A 27,707-nucleotide genomic window follows, 5' to 3' on the forward strand; every position below is an offset into this window, starting at 1 on the left:
CTGTAGTGACGCCTCTAGCACTGCGATGCCTTAGACTGCTGAACCATTCGGGAAACCCAGAATATTAACTTTTAAAAGTGAGAAACCCAGACCTCAAGTCATTTTGCAACTCAACCCTCATTCTGGTTTATTTTGCCTAACATGCCACACAAATGTAGACTTTTTTAATAGTACCTATGCTCCAGACATCCATGTTGTAGTTTATTATATGTCATGGAGGTATGTGCATGCTCTGTCTGAGTATGAATACTTATATTTAACACCAAAGTCAAATTGATTTGGCACTCACGGGGCGGCAGGGTAGCCTAGTGGTTAGAGCGTTGGACTAGTAACCGGAAGGTTGCGAGTTCAAACCCCCGAGCTGACAAGGTACAAATCTGTCATTCTGCCCCTGAACAGGCAGTTAACCCATTGTTCCCAGGCCGTCATTGAAAATAAGAATGTGTTCTTAACTGACTTGCCTGGTTAAATAAAGGTAAAATTAAAAAATTTAATTAAAATTAAAACTTGAGTGACACAGATGCATTATTGGGGTCAATAGCCACCACTTTATCTCTAGGATCGCTGCAGATTCATGTGATGAAGTAGGAAAGAACAATTCATAGAGGTATTTCAGGGAAATGGCATTGCTCAGAGTATCCGTCTATAGCTGTATTGGACATTCTACACCCATTCCCCCATTCCCACTGAAGTAATTGTGACAGGTGACACACTTAAACTTTGACACACATTTGCCCATGGTGTCACTGATGGAGAAAACAGAGTTGGGGGAGTTTGTATATATATATATTTTTTAGATGAGTTGAATCATTAGCAGTTAGGATTCAAACATGTGGTCATAGCAATTGGACGATCTCTGACTGCGTGTTGCCTTCCGCCTTCCTGGCTATGTGCTGTCGTTAGCATGGCTGAACCTATGGCTGACAGTAGTCAATTACTCTGTGAAAATGAAGATGAATTGATGACGCAGGTCACTCACGCTGATTCACAGTGAAATCATCAATGCCGACTCATCAGATGCTGTTACCCAAATGAAAGGAGATCACAGGCTAATTGAAATGAAAGCAGTTAGTTAAAGTCCTAAAGTAGTTTTGTCAATGTTTTTTTTAAATCAGGTTTAATGTTCTACTCTAGAGTTGATCTTGACATTTTACCATTAACATTTTAATTCATAATTTGTTTTTATTCTGTTCGATTCTACCCGTTACTGGATGGTCTTGAATATGAATTAACTTAACGGCAACTCTTTCGTGATGTTGCCGTGATTAGCATCACAGAGTAAAGGGCAGTCATTCAGTATATTAATCTATTGTTTATATCTGCCTGTTACAATACTCATTTTTACTAATCTCATCATTAGTTAATTAAAACCACATATTGATGTAAAAGTATATCACTTTACACACGACATCCCTTTAAAACCTTTTATATGAGCTCACTGTTGTTTTTGTCGTAACATTGGCTGGCCAAATTTCATCGAGTGAGAGAGTATGGCAGTTTTTGGAGCAACAGGCCTGGGGTCAGCACATGGGTGTGTGGATGTAGCATGTGGGAGTGCTCAGGGCTGGATGTGTTATTAGTCACAAGGAGGCAGATGGAGGTAATGTCTTCCATACAGTGCTCTGTCAGGAAGTGTAGTGGGCATGAGTGTCCTCGCCACTCTGCCCTATAGTGTCAGTGCCTTGCTAGCCTAGGATATAGTCACAGTGACGCTGTGGTAGATAATCCAGAATTCTGTGATGTCAACCTTTTTTGCTAAATCAATCATTTCCTGCATATTATGCGAGTGCTTGCAAATTTGACCAATCACCATACTATTTCCGCATAAACCAGTCAAATCACTGACCCAAAACTGACCAATCACTGTACTATTTCCACATAAAACAGTCAAATCATTGACCTAAAACTGACCAATCACCGTGCTACAAAAAGAGGGATCGCAAATTCCACCGTACACTGCATATTTACTGCATAATATAGACAAAATCATTGCATATTCCATTGTAAAATGTCAGAATTGACGCATCAGGCCTTGCTGTAATTTTTGACATGTTTTAATGCCTCAGGTGCTATCATAAGTGTTGTTGTCTTATGGGTGTAGCCAGTGTCTGAACTGAACAGGTGAGGTTCTGGAGATAAGAAACCTATTAGTTGGCTTTGATGGGTGCCCTTATTAAGGTCACCTCCAATGGCTGTGGATCCACTGGCACGGTGGCATGGTGACACCAGTGGAGAGGGGGTGTGGGCCGAGGCTGTCACCTCAATGCGTCATCCTCCTGTGCAGATTTCAGTGGACATTATACCATCAGCCTGGCTCAGGCTTGTTGATGCTCCCTTTCTGTGATTTATAGAGCCATACTGGAGAGGAGTCTTGTTGTGAGGCCTGGGGTCACGTGTTTAAATATAGATGGATCGAACCCTCTGTACCTTGGTCACCATCACATAGACTCCTGCCATTTGACTTTCCATAACCATTGCATTTTAGACAACTGGTTATGTTAATGGTATAAATTACAGAACAATAACATTTGCATACTTTTATCTGCAAAGTACAGTCTCTGATCCCTGAACTGAAGCATAGTCATAAATTCCTGTAATTTGATATTTTATATCAACATTATTTGAGGGTAAGAGGCAGCCGGTCTCCAGCCTGTCTCCGTGCCCTTCTCCATACACTGGCAGCTTGCCTGCCTTCATGCCCGACTCGGTACTGTGCTGTCCAGTGGGTGCTGTATGGTGTGGGGCGGCCATATGGGGCTGGGGCTGGAGGGTGGTGAACAGGGGGTCTAACCAGATGGCCCACAGCCCCCCCCCTCCCCAACTCCCAGAAGACGGACCGCAAATGGCATCTTCACTCCAATGACCCTGATGGCTTTACTTCACCAGAGGCACTTTCTCTGCCCCAGGATCTCTCCTCCAGGTGCCCATGCAGGAAATGGAATCAGATCCTACACTCATCATGTTCTTCGCTTCACATGCAAAGTATAAGGGCATAATCTAAAAAAACGAAAGAGTATGTTTAAAAATATATATATATTTTTTTGCTCCCTCCACTGAGCTCTATTGCTCAGCCCATTGGTAACTGCTCGGCATCTGACCATAAGGCGCTACAGAGGGTAGCGCGTACAGCCCAGTGCATCACTGGGGCCAAGCTTCCTGCCATCCAGGATCTACAGTTGAAGTTTACATACACTTAGGTTGGAGTCATTAAAACTCGTTTTTCAACCACTCCACAAATTTCTTGTTCACAAATTATAGTTGTGGTAAGTCAGTTAGGACATCTACTTTGTGCATGACACAAGTAATTTTTCCAACAATTGTTTACAGACAGATTATTTCACTTATAACTCACAGTATCACAATTCCAGTGGGTCAGAGGTTTACATACACTAAGTTGACTGTGCCTTGAAACAGCTTGGAAAATTCCAGATAATTATGTCCTGGCTTTAGAAGCTTCTGATAGGCTACTTGACATAGTTTGAGTCAATTGAAGGTGTACCTGTGGATGTGTTTAAAGAACTATCTTCAAACTCAGTGCCTCTTTGTTTGACATCATGGGAAAATAGTAGTACGCAAGTATAAACACCATGGGAGGACGCAGCCATCATACCGCTTTGGAAGGAGACGCGTTCTGTCTCCTAGAGATGAACGTACTTTGGTGCGAAAAGTGCAAATCAATCCCAGAACAACAGCAAAGGACCCTGTGAAGATGCTGGAGGTAACAGGAAAATCCGCTCAGCAAGGAAGAAGCCACGGCTCCAAAACCACCATAAAAAAAGCCAGACTAAGTTTTGCAACTGCACATGGGGACAAAGATCGTACTTTTTGGAAAAATGCCCTCTGGTTAGATGAAACAAAAATAGAACTGTTTGGCCATAATGACCATCGTTATGTTTGGAGAAAAAAGGGGGAGGCTTGCAAGCCGAAGAACACCATCCCAACCGTTAAGCACGGGAGTGGCAGCATCATGTTGTGGGGGTGCTTTGTCCAACTGGGGGGACTGGTGCACTTCACAAAATAGATGGCAGCATGAGGATATAAAATTATGTGGATATATTGAAGCAAAATCTCAAGACATCCGTCAGGCAGGAAGTTAAAGCTTGGTTGCAAATGGGTCTTCCAAATGGACAATGACCCCAAGCACACTTCCAAAGTAGTGGCAAAATGGCTTAATTAAGGACAACAAAGGCAAGGTATTGGAGTGGCCATCACAAAGCCCTGACCTCAATCCCATAGAACATTTGCTGGCAGAGCTGAAAAAGCGTGTGCGTGCAAGGAGGCCTACAAACCTGACTCAGTTACACCAGCTCTGTCAGGAGGAATGGGCCAAAATTAACCCAACTTATTGTGGGAAGCTTGTGGAAGGCTACACTAAGCCTTTGATCCAAGTTAAACAATTTAGAGGCAATGCTACCAAAAACCAATTGAGTGTATGTAAACTTCTGACCCACTGAGAATGTGATGAAAGAAATAAAAGCTGAAATAAATCATTCTGTCAACTATTATTCTGACATTTCAATTTCTTAAAATAAATTGGTGATCCTAACTGACCTAAGACAGGGAATTGTTACTATGATTAAATGTCAGGAATTGTGAATAACTGAGTTTAAATGTATTTGGCTAAGGTGTATTTAAACTTCCGACCTCAACTGTATATACTAGGCGGTGTCCGAGGAAAACCCCCAAAATTGTCAGACTCCAGTCACCCAAGTCAGACTGTTTTCTCTGCTGCTGCACAGAAAGCGGTACCAGAGTGCCAAGTTTTGGACCAAAAGGCTCCTTGACAGCTTGTACCCCCAAGCCATAAGACTGCTGAACAATTAATCAAATGGCCACCGGATACTCGCTGTTTATTATCTATGCATAGTCATGGCAACACTACCTACATGTACAAATTACCTCGACTAAACTGTACCCCCGCACATTGACACGGTACCGGTACCCCCTGTATATAGCCTCGTTATTGTTATTTCATTGTGTTACTTTTAAATATTTTTTTACTTTTGTTTATTTGGTAAATATTTTCTTAACCAACAGTGCTGTTCAAGAATGAGTTAAGGGCTTGTAAGTAATCATTTCACGGTAAGGTCTACTATACGTGTTGTATTCGGCGCATGTGACAAATAAAGTTTGATTTGGTTGAATAGAGTAAGAATGAGTTGGTCTGAATATAGCTTACAAAGCATGGTGTAGCCAGGTGAGGGTGCAGGTGGTGTCTGAGAGAAAGGGAACGTCTCTGTGGTTATTAGCGCATCACTGAATCGGGAGAAATTGAGGTCTCAACCTTCGGGGTTTTCTGTGGAAATGCTTGTGGTGGCGTTGACCAGCCATTATAGAGTACATCCTGCAGGTTGCCTGGTGGCTGAGTCCTGTGACAGCTTGATGTATTGATATCCAGCTCACCGAGAAACCATCATCACCACTGGCCTGGCACTGATGAGATGGGGATGAGAGGTTGATGAGTGCAGTTGGACTTCATATAAGCTCTAAGGATATCCATGTATTCTTTCAGCCAGCCGTGCTCCTCACAGTGAAGCAGCTAGCTCTTATTTTATTACTAAGAAAAACAATATACAGTACACTGTATTTGTGCCGGGCAAACCCAGACCTAGAGATTAATCTTGTGTGACTGCATTAGCTCGGCTGTTTCATGGCGGGCTGTTTTTTTTAATGTGGTCAGCAGTCTTCTCCTCAAACTTTCAATAATGATATTTTTTGGAGAGTGCTTCCTTATATAGAATGTTAGGTGTGGAATGTACCAACCACAGGGACTAAAAATGATGGGACTGTTGCACTTCTTGACATTCCCACTTCATAATAGAAATATTTTGTAAAGCAACTAGAGTCTACAGTAAGGCCCTAAAGCTATTTCCTCATTCAGAATACATTGTGTTCTAACAGTTGAATCACATAAATATTCTCTCCCTGTGTCCATGGCCCATCACTTCTTTTAGATGGAAATGCCTCCAGTAAATGATCAAATTGTGTTATTTAATGACATTTCTACGTGTTTTTTCACAGAGATTCAGGCCATGTACAGTAAATGTTAAACACTCCGCTGACCTTATTTTAAAACGCCTATTTCTATGGTTACAGTGAGAGGAGAGTAGAATACATTTGATCTATAATGAAATCAGGCTTCACTTTTTATGAAGAAATATATTTTATTCAGCCCAATGTGCTTCCTCACCTTATATAAAAATGCCCATTAGTAATCGGAAGGCTTTTCCGTTCTCAATAATATTGAGAGGTCCATTTCGACATGCTAGTGAATATTAACCAGTACTGTAGTGGTGTGTGTATAAACATCCTCTGTCTGAGAGGCATATTCAGAACAAGTCTCTATCTCAGACAACATCCCACGGTGCACTTGTTCCCGCTGAAATTGACACAGTGCCAATTAATTAACCAAGAGCACACTTTGAACAACGGAATTGTGTATGGAAAATAAGTGTATTAGGTGCCCTTAATTCTCAGCTTCCTAGTCCTCCTCTAGAGGAAAAAAAAAACTTCATGCATGGCTGAGGCTAGACACATTTTCTCCTCTGTGGACTGGACAATTATCCAAGGGATGGACAATTCGGACGTTGTTTGTTGTCATGTGACCAGAGGCTTGTCACCACTATTCACTGAGGAGACGCACAGAGACAGAACGCAGGCCAACTAGGGCATCATGCCCCTGCACCCATCTACCAAAAGGTTGATTGTCTTTCTTATAGAGAAACAGGGCTCTCTTTAGTTGTCCAATTTAATGTAACTAATGAAACTTGACATTTCTGTTTGTGCTGCCAAAAGGCATGGTGTTTGTGTCTTCCTCAACCCCTAAATAAAAAGTTATTTTTGTGCTTTATTGTTGGAAGTAGCAAGGATGAGCTATAAAGATTGGAAGTAGCAAGGATGAGCTACACTATATGACCAAAAGTATGTGGGCACCTGTTTGTTTAACATCCCAAATCATGGGCATTAATATGGAGTTGGTCCTTTTGCTACTATAACAGCCTCCATTCTTTTGGGAAGGCTTTCCACTAGATGTTGGAACATTGCTGTGGGGACTTATTTCCATTCAGCCACAAGCGTTAGTGAGTTCGGGCACTGATGTTGGGCGATTAGGCCTGGCTCGCAGTCGGCGTTCCAATTCACCCCAAAGGTGTTCGATGGGATTGAGGACAGGGCTCTGTGCAGGCCAGTCAAGTTCTTCCACACCGATCTCGACAAACCATTTCTGTATGGAACTTGCTGTGTGCACGGCGGCGGCAGGTAGCCTCGTTGTTTGAGCGTTGGGCCAGTAACCAAAAGTTTGCTGGATCGATTCCCCGAGCTGACAAGGTAAACATCTGTTGTTCTGCCCCTGAACAAGGCAGTTAACCCACTGTTCCCCGGGAGGCCGTCATTGTAAATAAGAATTTGTTCAAAACTGACGTGCGTAGTTAAATAAAGGCTACATTTTAAAAATGTTTAAAAAAACAATTGTCAGGCTGAAACAGGAAAGGGCCTTCCCCAGAATAATCTAGAATGTCATTGTATGCTGTAGGGGTAAGATTTCCCTTCACTGGAACTAAGGGGTCTGAACCATTAAAAACAGTCCCAGACTATTATTCCTCCTCCACCAAACTTTACAGTTGGCACTATGCATTCGGGCCGGTAGCGTTCTCCTGGCATTCACCAAACCCAGATTCGTTAATTGGACTGCCTGATGGTGAAGTGTGATTCATCACTTCAGAGAATGTGTTTCCACTGCTCCAGATCCAATGGTGGTGAGCTTTACACCACTCCGGCCGACGCTTGGCATAGTGTATGGTGACCTTAGGCTTGTGTGTGGCTGCTCGGCCTTGGAAATCAATTTCATGAAGCTCCCGACAAACAGTTCATGTGCTGACATTGCTTCCGGAGGCAGTTTGGAACTCGGTAGTGAGTGAAGACAGACTTTTTACGCGCTATGCGCTTAAGCACTCGGCGGTCCTGTTCTGTGAGCTTGTGCGGCCTACCACTTCGCGGCTGAGCCTTTTCCACTTCACAATATCAGCCCTTACAGTTGACTGTGGCAGCTCCTAACATGGCAGAAATTTTACAAACTGACTTGTTGGAAAGGTGGCATCCTATGACGGTGCCATGTTGAAAGTCACTGAGTGCTTCAGTAAGGCCATTCTACTGGCAATGTTTGTCTATGGAGATTGCATGGCTGTGTGCTCTATTTTATACACCTGTCAGCAACGGGTGTGGCTGAAATAGCCTAATCCACTATTTTGAAGGGGTGTCCACATACCTTTTGTGTGTATATATAGTGTATATAGATTGGAAGTAGCAAGGAGGAGCTAACTATATAGATTGCAGTGTGTTTATCGGAGTTGTGCTGATGACATTTGACTTGCTATCATTTCATATCGCATACATGACTCTTTGGTGCTGACTTTGTATGGGTATTTGAAGTCAAATGATATTAAAAAGATGATTGAGGGCCTCCCGAGTGGTGCAGTGGTCTAAGGCACTAGCTAGCTGTGCCACAAGAGATTCTGGGTTTGAGTCCAGGCTCTGTCACAGCCGGCAGCGACCGGACCCGAGTCTGTAAGGGAGTTGCAGCGACAAGACTGTAACTACTACCAATTGGATACCACAAAATTGGGGAGAAAAAAAGATTGAAGAATATTGTGCTTTCATTTTCACAACAGATGGAAGGAAATTATTTTGGCTTTCTTTTTGCATTACGCCTGGTCATTGCCAGTGTCCTGTAGGGAGAGAGATTTGCAGAATTCTCCTGGAGCACGAGCTGGATTCTAAAGCATACTGCTTGAAAATGAACAAAGACCGTACACCAGCTAGTTTCAATACATACTGTATAAGAACAGTAGAACACAATCCGATATCACTGTGGGTTGCATTTGAGGCCATATGAACTGAAAGTGTGTGTGTGTTTAATGCCAGGAGGAGGGTAAATCCTTTCCAACAATGGCTAAGTGTAAACAGCTTTTTGGACTGAATGTCTAGCCCTTGGGTGGTTTCCTCTTATATCTGGGTTGTCCGTCAAGCCTCTGTGGCTGTCCTCAGGCAACTGTGCAATGGGATTGCTTCATGCCTGGAAATACATGAAAGGTATTGGAGGCAGAGGAGGCTCCGCATTGAGGATTTTTTTTACACCAATGGCCCCACAAAGTGAATCCCTCTAGCTGTGGCCTATAGTATTTATGTATGGATGTGTGAACAAACATCCAACGAAATGCATCTTTCCAGAACAGTAGCCTCGGAAAGCCTATAGAACATTTTTACAGAATATGTAACAAATTCATAGTAATGATCCTAAATTATTGTCTACCCTTTACTCATAATCGCCATGGTCTACAATTGCTCATCAGCTGCTAATTGCCTTGGACTCAAGGTCAGGGTGATGTTATTGAGGAGGGACGTGTATGCCTCGGTGCCTCCACAAATGATCATAATGTGGAGGGACAGAGCTTTAAAAAGAGCCGTGGTGCAGCTAACTTCTCAAGGGGCTTTGGGCCTGAAGAGGACTCTTAATAGCATTGTAATAGTACTCTTCCCTTTGAAAATGGGCATATGAGGCGGGGTGGGTTGGGGGGTAATCACAGAACAACAGTGCCTCTGGTGACTAAATGGAGAGGTATTGTGTGTCTCTGCCCCGAGGCTGCGTCCTCTTACCTGAATGTCTCACACACACTGAATGAGTCAGACGGGTTGGACTCATTTCCTCGTCTCACGTTGTCACTGCACAAAAGACCCCAGATGCCCCTGCAAATTCCCTGAGCCACTCCCGTACACAGCCAGTCATAGATGAGGGAGGGCTGACTTTCTAGTGTCCTCTACTCTTGCTGGTGTTTCATGTATGTTAAGTGTAAAGCAAACTATTTCCAGCTCTTTAATGATAGCCATAAAGTTAGTTAAAACCCCCAATTTAACCAGGAATGCCAGGTGGCTCAGATCATTTTGAAAGCAGAATTTTTCATTTTTTCTGCCCCTAAGTGACGTTTGACCATATTTACAACTGAAGGTGAGCACCCCTCCCCAACCTATATTGTCTCCATATTATTTATTACTTAATCCACCCAAGAGGTCATTAATGGTTTATTTGACTGGATCATGTTAATGGTTGCTGTAAAGGTCTACTATCATTTATGATGTTCCTTTGCATTCATAACCTGCCATCTCAAATATGAAAATATGAATTGTTTTATTTTTCTGAATAGTCTGGAATTACAACTGGCACAGCTGGCTCAGTCATTGCCATGGTTATGTATGTGTGTCTCTGAACGGTACCAAAGAGCATGCCTGTGGTCTGTTCCATCAGTGTGTCCACTTGTTTTATACACTGGGTGATATCGGAGGTTGCTGATCATTGTTTAACTGATGCTGCCTTAATGGACTTCCTGTCCTCGGAGCACAAATTAGTGCACTGTAACGACTCTTGTCAATCAATGAATAAATGACTCTATGCTACGGAGCACCAGCAGGATGCTCGGCCGTTATCGACCTAGCTCAGCAGCTCTGGCAGTGGTGCTGCCAAGTGTTTGTTTGGTGGAGATAGTGTAAAACCTGGCCCGGTGGATCCTGGAGTATAAGCCCTAAAATCCTCAGCCAGCCTGAAATATTGTTCAGCTTAATGGGTACAAGGTGGCCTGGCACCAAATCCATCCCTCCACTCCCCTGATATTACTAAACTCAAACTATAGTTCAGCCACTCCGATATGCTCATGACTCAGGACATTATGTTCTGACTTGTACTCATGTGCTCCACTAAAGGGCCAAGTCTAAACAGGGTGAGCTACTGTAGTGTTGGGCTACAATTAAAAGGATGAAATGGGAAGTTGCTGGTGTCAGATGAATTCAGATGAGTTTCCTTGCCACGTGTACTGAGTCTGAAAGTTGACCGCTGTACAAAAAGAGATGGATGCCTTTTCCATGAGGCTATCGGACATTTTCAATTCATCAACAGAGTACGGACAATACCTTCGACCTCCTGGCTTGATTTTTGCTCTGAGATGCACTGTCAACATTGGGACCTTTTTATATAGACAGGTGTGTATGCCTTTCCAAATCATGTCCAATCAATTGAATTTACCAAAGGTGGACTCCAAGGTGTAGAAACATCTCAAGAATGATCAATGGAAACAGGATGCCCCTGAGCTCAACTTCGAGTCTCATAGAAAAAGTTCTGAATACTTATGTAAGTAAGGCATCTCTGTTTTAGCTTTATCATTCTGTGGTATTGTGTGTAGATTGATGATATATATTTTTAATAAGACTAACAAAATGTGGAAAAAAATCAAAGGGTCTGAATATTTTACGATTGCGCGGTATCTACTGACAATTTCTCATAATGACAAAGTGAAAACAACATGTTTTTAGAAATATTTGCAAATGTATTGAAAAGGAAATACAGAATATGTAATTTACACACAGTTGAAGTCGGAGGTTTACATACACGTTAACCAAATACATTTAAACTCAGTTTTTCACAATTCCTGACATTTAATCCGAGTAAAAATTCCCTGTTTTAGGTCCGTTAGGATCACCACTTTATTTTAAGAATGTGAAATGTCAGAATAATAGCAGAGAGAATGATTTATTTCAGCTTTTATTTCTTTCATCACATTCCTAGTAGGTCAGAAGTTTACATACACTCAATTAGTATTTGGTAGCATTGCCTTTAAATTGTTTAACTTGGGTCAAACATTTTGGGTAGCCTTCCACAAGCTTCCCACAGTGTGTTGGGTGAATGTTGTCCCATTCCTCCTGACCGAGCTGGTGTAACTGAGTCAGGTTTGTAGGCCTCCTTGCTTGCACACGCTGTTGTTTTCAGTTCTGCCCACAAATTTTCTATGAGATTGAGGTCAGGGCTTTGTGATGGCCACTCCAATACCTTGACTTTGTTGTCCTTAAGCCATTTTGCCACAACTTTGGAAGTATGCTTGGGGTCATTGTCCATTTGGAAGAGCCATTTGTGACCAAGCTTTAACTTCCTGACTGATGTCTTGAGATGTTGCTTCAATATATCCACATCATTTTCCAACCTCATGATGCCATCTATTTTGTGAAGTGCACCAGTCCCTCCTGCAGCAAAACACCCCCACAACATGATGCTGCCACCCCTGTGCTTCACAGTTGGGATGGTATTCTTCGGCTTGCAAGCTTCCCCTTTTTCCTCCAAATATAACAATGGTTATTGTTGCCGAACAGTTCTATTTTTGTTTCATTTTTCCAAAAAGTACAATCTTTGTCCCCATGTGCAGTTGTAAACCGTAGTATGGCTTTTTTATGGTGGTTTTGGAGCAGTGGCTTCTTCCTTGCTGAGCGACCTTTCAGGTTATGTCTATATAGTACCCGTTTTACTGTGGATATAGATAATTTTGTACGGGTTTCCTCCAGCATCTTCACAAGGTCCTTTGCTGTTGTTCTGGGATTGATTTGCACATCTCACACCAAAGTACGTTAATCTCTAGGAGACAGAATGCGTCTCCTTCCTGAGCTGTATGACCGCTGCGTGGTCCCATGGTGTTTATACTTGTGTACTTTTGTTTGTACAGATGAACGTGGTACCTTCAGGTGTTTGGAAATTGCTCCCAAGGATGAACCAGACTTGTGGAGGTAAAAAAAATGATGTCAAGCAAAGAGGCACTGAGTTTGAAGGTAGGCTTTGAAATACATCCACAGGTACACCTACAATTGACTCAAATTATGTCAATTAGCCTACAAGAAACTTCTCAAGCCATGACGTAATTTTGGGAATTTTCCAAGCTATTTAAAGGCACAGTCAACTTAGTGTATGTAAATTTCTGACCCACTGGAATTGTGATACAGTGAATTATAAGTGAAATAATCTGTCTAAACAATTGTTGGAAAAATTACTTGTGTCATGCACAAAATAGATTTGCCAAAACTATAGTTTGTTAACAAGAAATTTGTGGAGTTGTTGAAAACGAGTTTTAATGACTCCAACCTAAGTGTATGTAAACTTCCCACTTCAACTGTAAGTATTCACACATCTGAGTCAATACTTTGTAGAATTGGGGATTTTCTCCCATTCTTCCTTGCAGATTTTCTCAAGCTCTGTTAATTTAGATGGAGGGCGCCAGTGAATAGCTATCTTCAAGTCAGCCATATTTCAATGGGATTCAAGTCTGGGCTTTGGCTGGGCCACTCAAGGACTTTCACATTCTTGTTCTGAAGCCAAGTCTAATCAAGAATTTGCCTGTATTTGGCTCCACTCATTGTTCCCTCTATCCTTACCAGTCTCCCAGTCCCTGCCGCTGAAAAGCATCCCAATAGCATGATGCTGCCACCACCAGGCTTCACATTAGGGATGAGCTGTGCCCTGTTTTCTCCAGACAAAGTGCTTTGCATTCAGGCCAAATAGTAAAAATGGGTCTCATCAGACCACAGAATCTTTTGCCTTATCATCTCAGAGTCTTTCCTGTGCCTTTTTTTGTAAACTCCAGGCATTCTGTCATGTGCCCTTTTCTCAGCTGCGGCTCTTTTCTCCACTTTCCCATAAAGTTCAGATTGGTGAAGTGATATAGAGTCTGTTGTCCTTCTGGCAGGTTCTCCCATCTCAGCCAATGAACACTGTAGCACTGTCAGAGTGGTCATTGGGTTCTTGGTCACTTCCCGGACCAAAGTCCTTCTTGTCCGATTGCTCAGTTTGGTCGGACGGCCAGCTATAGGCAGAATCTGGGTAGTTCCATATTCTTTCCATTTCCCAATGATGGAGATCACTGTGCTTTCAACTTTCAACACTTGAGAAATAGTTTTCTACCCTTCCCCAGATATATGCCTCATTACTCATCTCGGGGATCTCTTGACAGTTCCTTTGACTTCAGGGTATTGTTTCTGCTCCGACATGCACTGTCAACTGTGGGACCTTATATAGACAGGTGTGTTTCTTTCTAAATCATGTCCAAACAATTGACTTGGTCACCGGTGGACTCCAATCAAGTTGTAGTGTCAAGAATGATTAAAGGAAATTGGATGACCCTGAGCTCGATTTGGAGTATTATAGCAAAGGGTTGGGTTGGGAATACTTATGTAAAATATTTCTGTATTTAATTTTCAATAGATTTGCAAACATTTCTAAAAACCTGCTTTCACTTTGTCATTATGGGGTGTCTGTAGATGGGTGAGATTTTATTTATTCAATCCATTGTGAATTCTAGTAGAAAGAGGAGGTAGGGAAGCGCTACTAAGGTACAATTGTGAATTCAAACTGTAACAACAAAATGTGGAGTAAGTCAAAGTCATACTTTCTGAAGGTACTGTACTTCACTGCAGCGATGGAGCGCTCCTCTTCAAAGAGGAGCCAGCCATCAGGTCACTCTATCCACTGGCTCTATGTGTGTGTGCTGGAAATGGTTAACGGGAGGCTTGGCTTGGCTCTCAACAGTATGAAAGGCAGGCTTCACTATCAAGTTTGTGCTGTTACAGGGGGTTCTTTGTGGCATTGTCAAGTCATGTCCCCAACCTGAATAAAAGCCACAACAGCAGCAGATCAACAACAGAAATGCTGTGCCAGAGGAAAGAGCACTCGTGAGCTGCAGTCAGGGGGGTCTGCATTATGTCACATCAGCCGCTCTATTAGCCTGCAATGCGAGCGTTTGCTGTGCATCGATTCAGGCATGTATTTTCTGCTGCGCTTGGATTGAATTTTTCTCCTCCCACTGTCCTCCTCTCTCTCTGTTTCCTCAATCCCTCTATCCCGACCTAACCTTTATCTAAACAGGTGAACCCTAGGGTGTGCTTATGTTGATGGAATGCACCATTAAGCCTTGCCTGCTCATGTTTAGAATGGGTGTGCTATTTCAGAATGGAGGTTTGTGGTGAAGGGGCTTTGGTGGTCCGGGTGTGAGTGTCTAGGCCCCCTGCCGAGCTCTGGACATTTTAAAGGCTTATCACCTCCTGCAGACGAGGCTGTAAAACTGCTGCCTGACCAGAAACGTCTGTCCGGGCCCTGGATGGGACAATACAAACCTTTTCTCTCACATCACTGTTTAATCGCTGCATTTATTTTGGGCCTCCATTTTATAAAATGGCAGTGATGCCAAGCGAGTTTTGACCTGTTCATGCTGAGCTGAGTTTTAACTCAGTAGCCGTAGCAATTACCTTTGTCATTTGTTTGGAGAGCTTAAAACCCAGTATTTGTTCCAACAAAATATTGAAACATCACAACAAATGTAGTATTTTGATGTTCAAACGTGGAAGCTGTCTGTCCTAAAGTCTAACACTGTTTTAATTTAAAGTGCTGTTACCAGAGGTATGCGGTTCCACCACCACCAATCACCAATCACTGACAGTTCAACCACCTATAAAATGTCCATTAAGCCTAACCTCGGGCTTAAAAATATACTGTTTGACTTCACATCCCTAGACATTTTGACCTGTCCCACAAATTTTCATAAACCCTCTAAGATCTGTTAAGTCCCCCTACTTTTAGTTCCAAAATAAACAAACACCTTATTTTGAATTCTTGTCTCAGATGGTGTAGGCAATTTAAATGTTTGCTGTTCTGCATGCTTTCATTCCAAGAAAGTTCCACATTTTTCATGTTTAAATGCTACCTCAAACTTCAATATAAGGGTTGTATAGTCACTCTTGGCTAGAAGCCTCGAGGTTGCTTGAGGATATCTGAAATCCCAACACTAATTGGACTTGAATCCGTTAACTTTGTTTTAAATTAATATTGTTGCTTCTCATTCAGGTTAAGTGGCTCTTCAAACATGTAAAAGCACGGAAACCAAAATACCAAAAATCAACAGCAGCCATTTGAGTCCTCTCTAAATTAGTCAATATGATGGAAAAATACCACACTGTATTAAAACATGGTGCTTGCAGTGGCACAGTAATTATCTACTTGACAATAGCTTGAGGAATCAACATGGTTGGTCAGAGGTTAAAACGCTCTTCACTCCACATGGAATGGCCTCAAAACAGCCACCCTAATTTCACCGTCTTGCCTATTTTATTGTGGCATTTTAACCTAATACCCATCACAGGAAACCATGACATTTTCACTGTGGTTGTTGTGTAGCTAGGTGTTCATGCTAATATCCCAACCCAGTATTATGGGCTAACAGTCTGCCGGGCAGGGCAGGGATTACAGTTGTGCGCCTCACAACAGTGGAGGGCTGTTTAACTCAGCACATTTGGACCACACTAGATTGTTTGCACTTTCCCCCATCCATCTGATCTATTTCAAACATAGTGTCTGTTACAATGGCCTGGTAAAGAAAACACTCCTCTTCTGAAAGCTTTGCGATGCTGTGTGAAGGTAGATCATAGCCAATCCCAGTCCAAATCACGGTCTATCATTTTGCCCCCTTTTTCCAGAAAGCTTTTTCTTTAATGTAAACACCTCTGAAATGAAGGTACATGTCTTATACACAATGTGAGAGACCCTACTTGCCCCTTTTAGCATTTCCAAGTGAGCGTTTTGGATTTGTTTGCACTGAGGCGTCAGACAGCCGCTGCAAAGAGCAAGATGAGGCTGGAGACGTGCTGGGGTTATGCCATCAGACAAATGGTTATGGAAAGGTTCTTGTCTCCATATCATAGATCTTTATTAACATTCAAATCTTGACATTTGGCGCTTCTCGAAAATTCTGTCTTTATTGTCTCCCCACGAAAAAGAAACGGTGCAGCCCTATCTGTTAGATAAGCTTGTTGGAAGTCACTACAGAGCATTTGAACCAGGAGCAGAGAGGGATTCACACAATGTGTGTCCAAGAACACGAGAACAGTGCAGCCCACACTTTCTCTATTATTATATGCTGCTGCCATTTCACTTTCCTTTGTTCTTATTAACAGGCTGCATAATAGGGGTAGAGGTGTTAGAGAGGGACAGGTTAACTGAAGGGAATAATACCTTTTACAGCAACGTATATAAAGCAACATTGCAGGACCTGAAGGGATTCAAAAAAAGGACTGGGGAGACGGTGGCTTTGTTTTAAAAGATGTGAGGTGACTGATTTGGCTAGTCTTTAGTTGTTGCAATCATGTCCAAAATATGTAGAAATGGTACCTGATAAGGTGTGCTGCTGTTGAAGTTCCTTTTTTTATAAGTGTGGGCTTTCACGTGTAGAATCTTGTATTGTATCACAAGGTTATACTTTAGGAGAGAGGATAACCGCAACCCCACACTTACTGTATATTGTGTCATCTTATCTGGCTTAGTTTTAAAATGTCTCCCACAAGAAACACATCATGTTTAACTGGAAGACTAACATGCACACAGGTTATTAGAAATGGATCCAATGTCTAAGTCCAACAGATTTTGTGTTAAGCCATCATAAACCCAGATCCTTCCAGAGGGCCTGTTGGTCTCCAGTTACAGCTGCTTATTGTACTGCTACAGTGTTCTTCTCTGTGTCAGTTGGCTTAGGGGTCCTGAGGAAGTGAGCTGTTCCCCCCAATGCCCACTGTGAATATATTCACATTTCTAACCCCTGAGAGAATCCGTTTTCTTTTAACTCACAATAATTGAGTCAGGGAGCTTCTCTCTCCCTCTCCCTCCCTCTCTCCTATTTTCAATTTCCAAGTCGTGTGATTTGCGACTTTCTCTGCCATCACACCTCTCAGGGGACCTCGCACTTCTTTTGGAACCTATCAGTGACTCCAGCCATCCTCAGTAGGAGAGTTTCGGAAGAGGTTGGTTTCATGGCTGTTTGTATTGCCTCCCTGCAGAGTGGCCACTGTGGAGTTTCTGAGTTAACTACAGCTGTGAGCCCTCAGCGGTCTTGACTCTGTCAGGTAGAACTGGGTCGTCAGTAGTTGCCACAAAGTCAGAAACCCCGCCTTATTTCTCTTCTTAAAATCTGATTTTAAACCTTACCTTATACCTAACCTTAAATTTAGACCAAATGTTTGTTTTCATACATTTCATACATACGATATAGCCAATTTTGTAGTAACTAGTGACAACCGTAGGTAGAACTGAGTTAGACTCAATGGTGGCCCAAAAGGCCCAGGCCATATCCCACTCATCATTAACCGGGAGAAGCCATATGCCATGGATGTTTTTAAGTAGAAGCAGATTTGTATTAAATTCATGACATTTTGAACAGGGTGCAAAGTTATGTGTGTCAGAACGCAGGATGAATCGTAGGGGTGGTCATTAGTTGGGATTCAAACAGGCGCCATGTTTACAGTGAATGAAATCTCCCGATTCAGCTGAAACGGAGGGTGAAGCATCGTGGTTAATGCATCATCACAGGGCCACAGAGGAGGAAAAGGCCAAAAGGAAACTGGGACACAAATATTTTGACAAACTCATGTTTCATTCATGGGTTTGAATTGGGCTTTGCAGGGCAGTGGCGTAGAATTCCTCCCTCATCTTGGGGCCCACGTAATTGAATTCTTGCCAATGTCATACTCTTGTTTAACAAAAGTGAGTTGAGGTGTGCTCTGCTCCCCCTGCCTTTATCTGGGCCATCGTTTTGATGGCAACTCTGCGCTCGCAGTGCACTGAGGTGCAATGGTCAGATAGAGAATATAAAGTAAATGGGCCTGTAATGTTTGTAGAGGCAGAAACATTTAACTTTGTATCACGTTTTAAGCCATTTCACCTTTTTTCATGTAAAGCAAGGTCATACATCAGGATTTCATCAAAAATACTGTCCTTTTGGTGTTTTCAATGTCAGACAGTGGGCTTTGGAGAGTGTTTTTAAATTATGCTGTTTGATTTGTGTCCAGTTTACAACTTTTTTTTCTAGGTTGACTAAACCGTTTCACTGTTTTTATGGCACAGTAGTCATTTATGTTTTGTTGAAAACAGCAGTGAAGTTGGAGGTCAAAATTGTTTTGGAATGTTGCAATTGTCCAGTTGACAGCATATTGACCCCACTTTGTGATACAATCACATTAGTATATTTTTTAGTGTCTATATTTAATATGCTCAATGTGATTAAAAGGGCTTTGATGTAGTTGGAGCTGACAAAATATTCTACCATGACTAACCCTGTTAAATCTCATTATGACAATTATTCAGTAGAACATTTCAGAGCTGATTTGTTTTCCCCTATCTAGATAAAAATTAATGTTTTCAATTTACACTGAACAAAAATATAAACGCAACATGTAAAGTGTTGGTCCCATGTTTCATGAGATGAAATCATGAGATGAAGATCCCAGAAATGTTCCATATGCATTCCCTCTCAAATGTTGTTTACCATTTTTTTACATCCCTGTTAGTGAGCATTTTATTATTTGTCAATAATACTGTCCTGCACAAAAAGCTTATTTCTCTCAAATGTTGTGCACAAATTTGTTTACATCCCGGTTAGTGAGCAATTCTCCTTTGCCAAAATAATCCATTCACCTGACATGTGTAACATATCAAGAAACTGATTAAACAGCATTATCATTAGACAGGTGCACCTTGTGCTGGGATAACATGCCACAGATGTCTCAAGGTTTGAGGGATTGTGCAATTGGCATGCTGACTGCAGGAATGTCCACCAAAGCTGTTTCCAGAGAACGTAATGTTAATTTCTCTACCATAAGATGCCTCCAACTTCGTTTTAGAGAATTTGGCAGTATGTCCCACCAGTCTCACAACCGCAGGCCACGTGTAACCGCGTCAGCCCAAGACCTCCACATCCGGCTTCATCTGCGGGATCATCTGAGCCCAACCACCCAGACAGCTGATAAAACTGTGGGTTTGCACAACCAAAGAATTTCTGCACAAACTGTGAGAAACCGTCTAAGTGAAGCTCATCTGGGTGCTCTTCATCCTCACAAGGGTCTTGACCTGACTGTAGTTCGGCGTCGTAACCGACTTCAGTGGGCAAGTGCTCACCTTCGATGTTCACAAACATGCTAGAGAAGTGTGCTCTTTACGGATTAATCCCGGTTTCAACTGTACCGGGTAGATGGTAGACCGTGTATATGGTGTCGTGTGGGCAAGCAATTTGCTGATGTCAACGTTGTGAACAGAGTGCCCCATGGTGGCGGAGGGGTTACGGTATGGGCAGGAATAAGCTAAGGACAATGAACACAATTGCATTTTATTGATGGCAATTTGAATGCACAGAGATAATGTGACGAGATCCTGAGGCCCATTGCCGTGCCATCCATCTGCCACCATCACCTCGTGTTTCAGCATGATAATACACGGCCAATATCCAGCAACTTCGCACAGCCATTGAAGAGTGGGACAACATTCCACAGGCCACAATCAACAGTCTGATCAACTGTATGTGAAGGAGATGTGTTGCGCTGCATGAGACAAATGGAGGTCAAACCAGATACTGACTAGTTTTCTGATCCACGCCCATACTTTTTTTTAAACATATCTGTGACCAACAGATTCATATCGTTTATATTTTTGTTCAGTGTAGTTCAACAGATTATTATTTTTTCCTTTTCGTGTTCCACACTATTAGTTGGCTTTATTAAAAAATAGATTTTGTAATGTTTTTAGTAGGCTATATGAATGTCTAGGTTTTGTCTAAATGTATTGGTTTCTGCACTTTGAGCACATTGACTTGAATTCTATTAATTGTAGTTTTTCTATCTTCATACAGTTATTGTGTTCTATAGCCATGGTTGAATAATCCCTGACCACAACAACACAACGATTTTTAGCGTGTGTTATCCTGCTGTGTCTCTCTCTGGTCTAGACAGTTATGAAAGTATTTAATATCATACATGGGCATACCTTGGAGCTCTACAAAGGTTGCATATGTGTTATTTAAAGTGCACTTGCTTGTGGAGAAGATGCTATGCCACTTATTTACTTCTCAGAGCTAAAATGCAGACAAATTGTTGTGTCTGAGTGGGAGAGCATTGGGTCTCGTCCCTATGATAAAGAGAAATCATTTGCCCAGGTTGTCTACAGTGCAAATGCAAGACATGAACTATTATCAACGTATTCGGGCCAAGGTTGCTGTTGCTTTTTTTAGACTTTTAACGTTCTCAGTGCGTTGAATGTTTGGCTGAACCCTGCATTAACTTAGTCCCTTTAATGGTCATAAATATTTATTCCCAAGAATGAGGCTTGTATTACATTGCCCAATAACTGCCAGCAGTTTGTCCCTATATCCCTCACACAAACGGTGTCAAGCGGCTACAGTATATTTTATGCATGCGTTGTGATAGAGCTGTTAACCCCCTTTTTATCAACATTGTTCGCTCTTGAGGTTTATCAGCCACAATAATTATTTTATTATGTAAATGAAGCCCATACTATTATTTCATTAGCAGACTTCCAAATTTGAGTCCTCAGATTAGTGTGCAAATCATCTCGTTGCTGTCCTTGCAGAAGACAGAGGGGATTTACAACTCATTTAAAAGCAGCTAGTTGTTCTGCAGCTATTAATGCAATTATAACACCACTGTCTTGTGATTTGATGCAATTATAACACCACTGTCCTGTGATTTGATGCAATTATACCACCACTGTCCTGTGATTTGAGGCAATTATAGCACCAATGATCTGTGATGTGATACAATTATAACACCACTGACTTGTGATGTATGTTTGCATAACACGGAACCCAAGTCGGCTGTGCGCGTGCGCCATCATGCATAAATGTATTTTCTCCACCCACACCAAACGCGATCACGACACGCAGGTTAAAATGTCAAAACCGACTCTGAACCAATTACATTAATTTGTTGACAGGTCGAAAAGCATACATTTATGGCAATTTAGCAATTTTTCCTATTTAGCAAGCTTGCTGTTGCTTGCTAATTTGTCCTGGGATATAAACATTGAGTTGCACAAGGTCCTCTACTCCGACAATTAATCCACACATAAAACGGTCAACCAAATAATTTCTAGTCATCTCTCCTCCTTCTAGGCATTTTCTTTTCATGACTTTATATCGCGATTGGCCACTTTCATACATTAGGTGCATTACCGCCACTGACCTCGTTCGTCTTTCAGTCACCCACGTGGGTATAACCAATGAGGAGATGGCACATGGGTACCTGCTTCTATAAACCAATGAGGAGATGGGAGAGGCAGGACTTGCAGCGCGATCTGCGTCACAAATAGAACTGACTTGTAATTTAGCCCTTGGCAAATTGGCGTGCGCGAGCAGTGTCGGTGCAATAATTGAATAATGTAGATTTCTAAATTTATTTTGCAAAGCTTGCGCACGTGACGCGAGCGGTGTAGTCAGCTTGTAAGGAATGCAGAGCGAGCAGCAGGTGACTGTCATTGAGGCTTAAATGTACCCTCAATGATGACTAGCGTCTACCTGGGCTTTGTTAATCAATGGTCCAAACTCTGTTTTGTCAACACATGGAGGGTTTATATTGATATCCTAAAGTTTTTAGTTTCGTGTCAGTAAATTAAATAGAAGACCAGAACACGACTCCAGACATAGATTATAAATGCTTGCAAGTCTACCAGAATAGCCTGGCCAGAGATGCACAGTGCTCAGGTGCCAGAGACTGTCAGATGGCTGTGTGTGTGTGTGTGTGTGTGTGTGTGTGTGTGTGTGGTGTGCTTGCAGATTGTGTGGTGGGGTGGCACACTGGTTTTACTGGCAGAACACTGAGAGAGAGGAGAAGGTGTTTGCTAAGACGTGGGCTGGAGGGTGGCTCTGCTGCCTGTGTGTGTGGGCAGACACTTTCACACACATTAGTCCCTCAGTGCCATACATCCAACAGACCCTCTACTCTTCATGGATTATTCAAACTCACTATAACGTATAGTACTCTCATAAAGTAGATTCATGCCAATTGCACGCTCCTTCAACTTGAGACATCAGTGGCATTGTGTTGTGTGACAAAATTGCACATTTTAGAGTGAACTTTTATTATCCCCAGCACAAGGTTCACCTATGTAATGATCATGATTCATGATATACCACATCTGTCAGGTGGATGGATTATCTTTACAAATAATTAAATGCTCACTAACAGGGATGAAATCAATTGGTGCACAACATTTTAGAGCAATAAGTTATTTGTGCATATGGAACATTTCTGGGATCTTTTATTTCAGCTCATGAAACATGGGACCAACACTGTACGTGTTGTGTTTATATTTTTGTTCAGTAAATATTCCCAAATTTGATTTAATCTGTTACGCTGTGTGCACTGAACTGACATGCATGATTGTTGCTGACAGGCCGATGTACAGATGAAAGGAATTAAATAGCCTATAATGAGCCGTGGCGCTCAATTCAGACAGCTGTGTGTAACCTACTGTAGCTGCTGTTAAGTAATTCAAAGCCTTTACTCCATCACTCAGGATATAATTTTCCAGTGCTATTATTTTTAGCATATAATGTTATTAAAACAAAATCGGTCAACCCCATAGTAGAATATTTTACCTATTTACCTAGTCGACTTGTTGTGTGTTCTATCTGAGAGAAATATTCATTTCGAGGCACATTCAAGTTATGATAGGGAGGGAAACATGTATTCTGACAAGCAGTCAATGCAGAACAATCCTTAATGCAATCGTGGGAAAACACGTTTGAAAGCAGTTTTGGAAAAAGTATTTTAAAAGTAGTTTGGGCCTTTGTTAAAAAAGGGTTGGGTCCCTGTTTTCCATTGCGACCATTTTATTTATTTACTCCTTCAAATGTACGAGTATCATCGTTTTACAAATTCAGTTACAACCGGAGTTTCAAGCATAGTTTAGGAGCAGCTGCGCAACATTGGTGATGGATCGTTTGAGAACGTACGCCTCTATTTGAACGGCTCTTTTTGGTGAAAGTCGGGAACCGAATCGTTTATCTGAAAGAGCCATTCATTTGATTTGCATACTGTTACAAATTATTTTTGATCTCCAGACATCAATCATCTGCAGATAAATTATAATGTTATTAATTCTGTAATGTGATTGTCCTCTTTGCCAATGGTAAATTCCTGTATTACTCAGGATATGATGTCCAGGGAGGCCCTGTCTGGAAGTGACTCTAGCTTTGATTTGTTCTCATTGCTAAGATGTAGCCTAGTCGTGGGTTTATTCCACACCACTTCAATTAACCCTTGGAAAGATAAAAGAGTCAATGTTAACTTCAATTCTGAGTGTCCGCTCGATGTTTCCTCTGTATAGTTGACTGGAGTTTCAAATGAGAACCTCATTTGAGGTTCTGATTTCTTAGTAAACACAGTGCATCCTCCTGTGGGAATTAGAACATCATTTTATTTTAGCTATAACCTTCTGTTAGCCAGTGTTAATTAGCATCTGTTTTTGTCCTGGAATTAAAATGCAAATGGTGATGTTTCTGTGTGACATCACTGAGGTTTGAAAGGTCAGCGGTTGTACCCAGATAGGGTGACCTTTTTCCATTTGTGAAGAACTCTCTCCTGGTAATGAGCAGAGAGGTACGTACGGGTCATTGATATGCACCTTTCCGGTCATTGGGATTTTAACCTACACTTACCCATGTTCAACTTTTACCATTAAATACAGACCTGGCAGTTCAGTTTCATAGCTTGCTAGAACACTCTGAGGAAGAATAACGCCGAACACAATCCTCTCTCTCTTCTCCGGCAACTAGCTATGATTCATCTAGAGAACTTGGAATGAGTATCTCTTCCCATAAGCCACCAGTGACCTCAGGTGGAATTGGCTACATGTATCAGGCACCCATGTCAAAGTCATTAGAGGCCTGTCTCTCCTCTCCACTCTGCTCGGCTCAGGGCCTCTGACATGTCGACTTCCAGACAGGGCATGCAGGAGGGCCTTTGTTGTTGCATACCACCTCACAGATGACTAGCTTCAAGTTATGCCTGAAACTCAAAAAGGAGAGAGCTGTGTGACAGAGCTGTCTGGCGGCCTGGCCTCCTCATGCTTACTCACATCTTAGCACATGCTGAATTGCCCAACAGAGGAGACTCAATCTGGGAAGGAAGGGGATAGGCCTGTACTGCCTGGTACTCAGAGGCAGTGTTGTAAAGTACTTAAGTTAAAATACTTTTAAAAAGTACTACTTAAGTCGTTTTTTCGGGTATCTATAGTTTACTATTTACATTTTTGACAACTTTTACTTCACTACATTCCTAAAGAAAATAATGTACTTTTTACTCCATACATTTTCCCTGAAGTACTCGTTACGTTTTGAATGCTTAGCAAGACAGGAAAAAGGTCAAATTCATGCACTTATAAAGAGAACATCCCTGGTCATCCCTAATGCCTCTGATCTGGCGGACTCACTAAACAAAAATTCTTTGTTTGTAAATTATGTCTGAGTGTTGGACTCTGCCCCTGGCTATCGGTAAAAAAATTATTATAATAATTAAAATTAATTTTACTTTTGATACTTAAGTATATTTTATAAACTACATGTACTTTTAATAGTTAATTATATTTAAAATCAAATACTTTTAGACTTTTACTCTATTATTTTACTGGGTGATGTTCTCTTTTACTTGAGACATTTTCTGTTAAAGTATCTTTACTTTTACTCAAGTATAACAATTGAGTACCTTTTCAATCCACTGCTCAGAGGTACCACTCGGCTCAGCTGTTGTAAATTAATACAGTTAACAATGTTATTAATCGGCAATATGGGGTTAACCAAGTAAATTAACTAAAAAAAAAATGTCCTTCCAGGTGGCTGTACATTTGACGATGGCCCAGCCCAGTGTGACTACCAGCAGGATCCCTATGACGACTTTGACTGGACCCATGTCAGCGCACAGGAAGTGCCATACTTGTCATCTGAACTGCCTCAAGGTGAGACTAACTCTGCCACCATGTCCACAAACCTAATGAATATTGTTTGTTCATTAGGCAAACATGACCAAGGCCACAACACCAGGTTCCCAACACCTGCTATGTAGAAAAACCATCAGAGGTTTTTTTAGACTCATATTTGCAGCTAAATGTGCAGGGTGTTCTATTTAGTGCTTCCAACAAGGGAAGTATAGAATGTTTGGCTAATGTGTAAACTGACCAGAGTAAGTGTAGCTAATGAGGGAGAAGCAGAGAGAAGCTCCTTTTGGAGAGAAGGAAGGAATGTGAAACAATGAATAGATGGAAGGAAATTAATCTCAGAGCCTTCTGGTCTTCTCTGTCTTTGTTACTTCTCACAATGCATTCTTAATTCCAACCTTTCACAATTGTAATGAAAATTTCATTTCATTTTAATTTCCCGGGTAGAGAGGAAAAGCTTTGTGCTCAGCAGCAAAATGTCTATTTAGGTTTGAACACTGTCATACACGGAATAATGAAGGCTCTTAAATAAGATCAGGGAAGGCAGCGTTGTGAGTACGTGGAGAGCATGGGCCCTGCGACCTTGCCTATTCACCTGTCCACAGCGTAATCACTTGCATTCAGACAGGAATGATGTGCATAGGAAATTAAAGCATTTCACTTTCAGCAAAAATTCCCAATTAATAAGATCGAAGGTAATTAATCATGCAAGGGAACAGAGAAGGTAATCAGCAGATTGTCTGAACAAGGTTGTGTCCCATATACAATGTTCCACAATAAGGCTGTCATATGCCTTTGTCTGGCCCAAAAATGATGGCTGGGCACATTTTACAATGCGACTGGACCGGAAACCAGAAATATCTGGTTAAACTTCTCTCGCAGTTAAGACATTTGAGGAATTTATTATGGGACAGAACTCCATTGCACTTGTCACTGTAGTGTTAAAAGTTGGCATGAGGAAAAAGCAATAGCATATAACATGTCTAACAGTGATAGTTCTGGCTCTGAGGATCTTTGTCCTACCATTGTTGGAGGATGACACAGTAGTTTTCCTTTGTTCCTCTGTGGTGCTTAACTATGTCAGTTACGTTTAATCACCTAGTTTCTCAGGTAGAGACGGTGCAGCGAACATTATAGCAGATGTTCATTTAATCTAAAGAGGAGGCATGAGTTGGCTTCCATTCCAATGGGAATTAGTTCCATTACCGGGCCTGTCGGATTTGTTTGAAAATTCGCCATAGCAGTGATAATGAGAGAAAATCGTTGTTTCATTCATCATGACTTCAAGCGTGAACTAAAGCAGGTGGAATGATTATCTCGCTAGCAAAAAAAATCCTCACCTTTTTGTAAACCCCCCTTGTAAATGTGCTGGATAATCAATTACTTCAGAGAAACCTATGTAGTGACTAACTAGAATATTACCACATTGTGGTTGCCTGAGAATAATGTGGGGGGTTCTCTAGCTGAGATCCTCTATATTAATAGGTGAAAGGATATGAGGTTGACTGAAGGACCCCCCCCCCCCCATAACGATGCAAACAGAGCTTCAGCATGATTTCATCAGCCTCCTATGTTTTCCAGCTAGCAACCAGCTCTCGTAAATGAAATAAGCTTTATCATAAAGTAGCTTAACATACTTTCTCAGCCAGGAAGGATGAAAAGCAAACCCAACAGGGAGTTCCCATGAGGAGAGAAACCTTCCGTCCTTATCTCTCTGAATACCACAAATGCTTGAGACTCCCTCGGTCAATATTCATTTGGAGCTGTGCTTATAGCTTGGCCCTGGCGCAGTTAGGCTCGGCTCAGGCTTGGCTCAGTCCTGTGCCAGTGTCAGCCCCTGTAGGTCTATTTAGCCTCCCATTGGAGATGCTGAGTGGGTGTAGAACACTGACTGCACCATTATGTCGAACCCCATGCCTCTCTCTCGGAGTACTGGTGCTCCTGGGTAGACCTACATCTCCCCTGTCGATACAGGCTCATCCCTAATGTGAGGCAGGGCAGTTTATTACAAGGTGAAACCTGCTTTTTTGCACTGTTAGAGTAGAATCCCTTTTAAAAATAAAAGAAGCATGGTTTGAATTGGCTGAAT

General features: G+C 41.9%; 1 protein-coding gene across 15 annotated transcripts in view; it reads left to right on the forward strand.

The window, feature by feature from the left end:
• LOC135506026 (receptor-type tyrosine-protein phosphatase kappa-like) overlaps nt 1-27,707 on the forward strand; it is a 168,808-nt gene that overhangs the window by 24,962 nt on the left and 116,139 nt on the right. For all 15 annotated transcript variants that reach the window (XM_064925367.1, XM_064925370.1, XM_064925368.1 and 12 more), the window contains one exon: nt 25,517-25,639. In XM_064925367.1, coding sequence (XP_064781439.1) covers nt 25,517-25,639 — 123 coding nt within the window. The remainder of the gene's footprint in view (nt 1-25,516; nt 25,640-27,707) is intronic.

This window comes from Oncorhynchus masou, chromosome 19, assembly GCF_036934945.1.
Source record: "Oncorhynchus masou masou isolate Uvic2021 chromosome 19, UVic_Omas_1.1, whole genome shotgun sequence".
NCBI classification, from domain to species: Eukaryota; Metazoa; Chordata; class Actinopteri; order Salmoniformes; family Salmonidae; genus Oncorhynchus; species Oncorhynchus masou.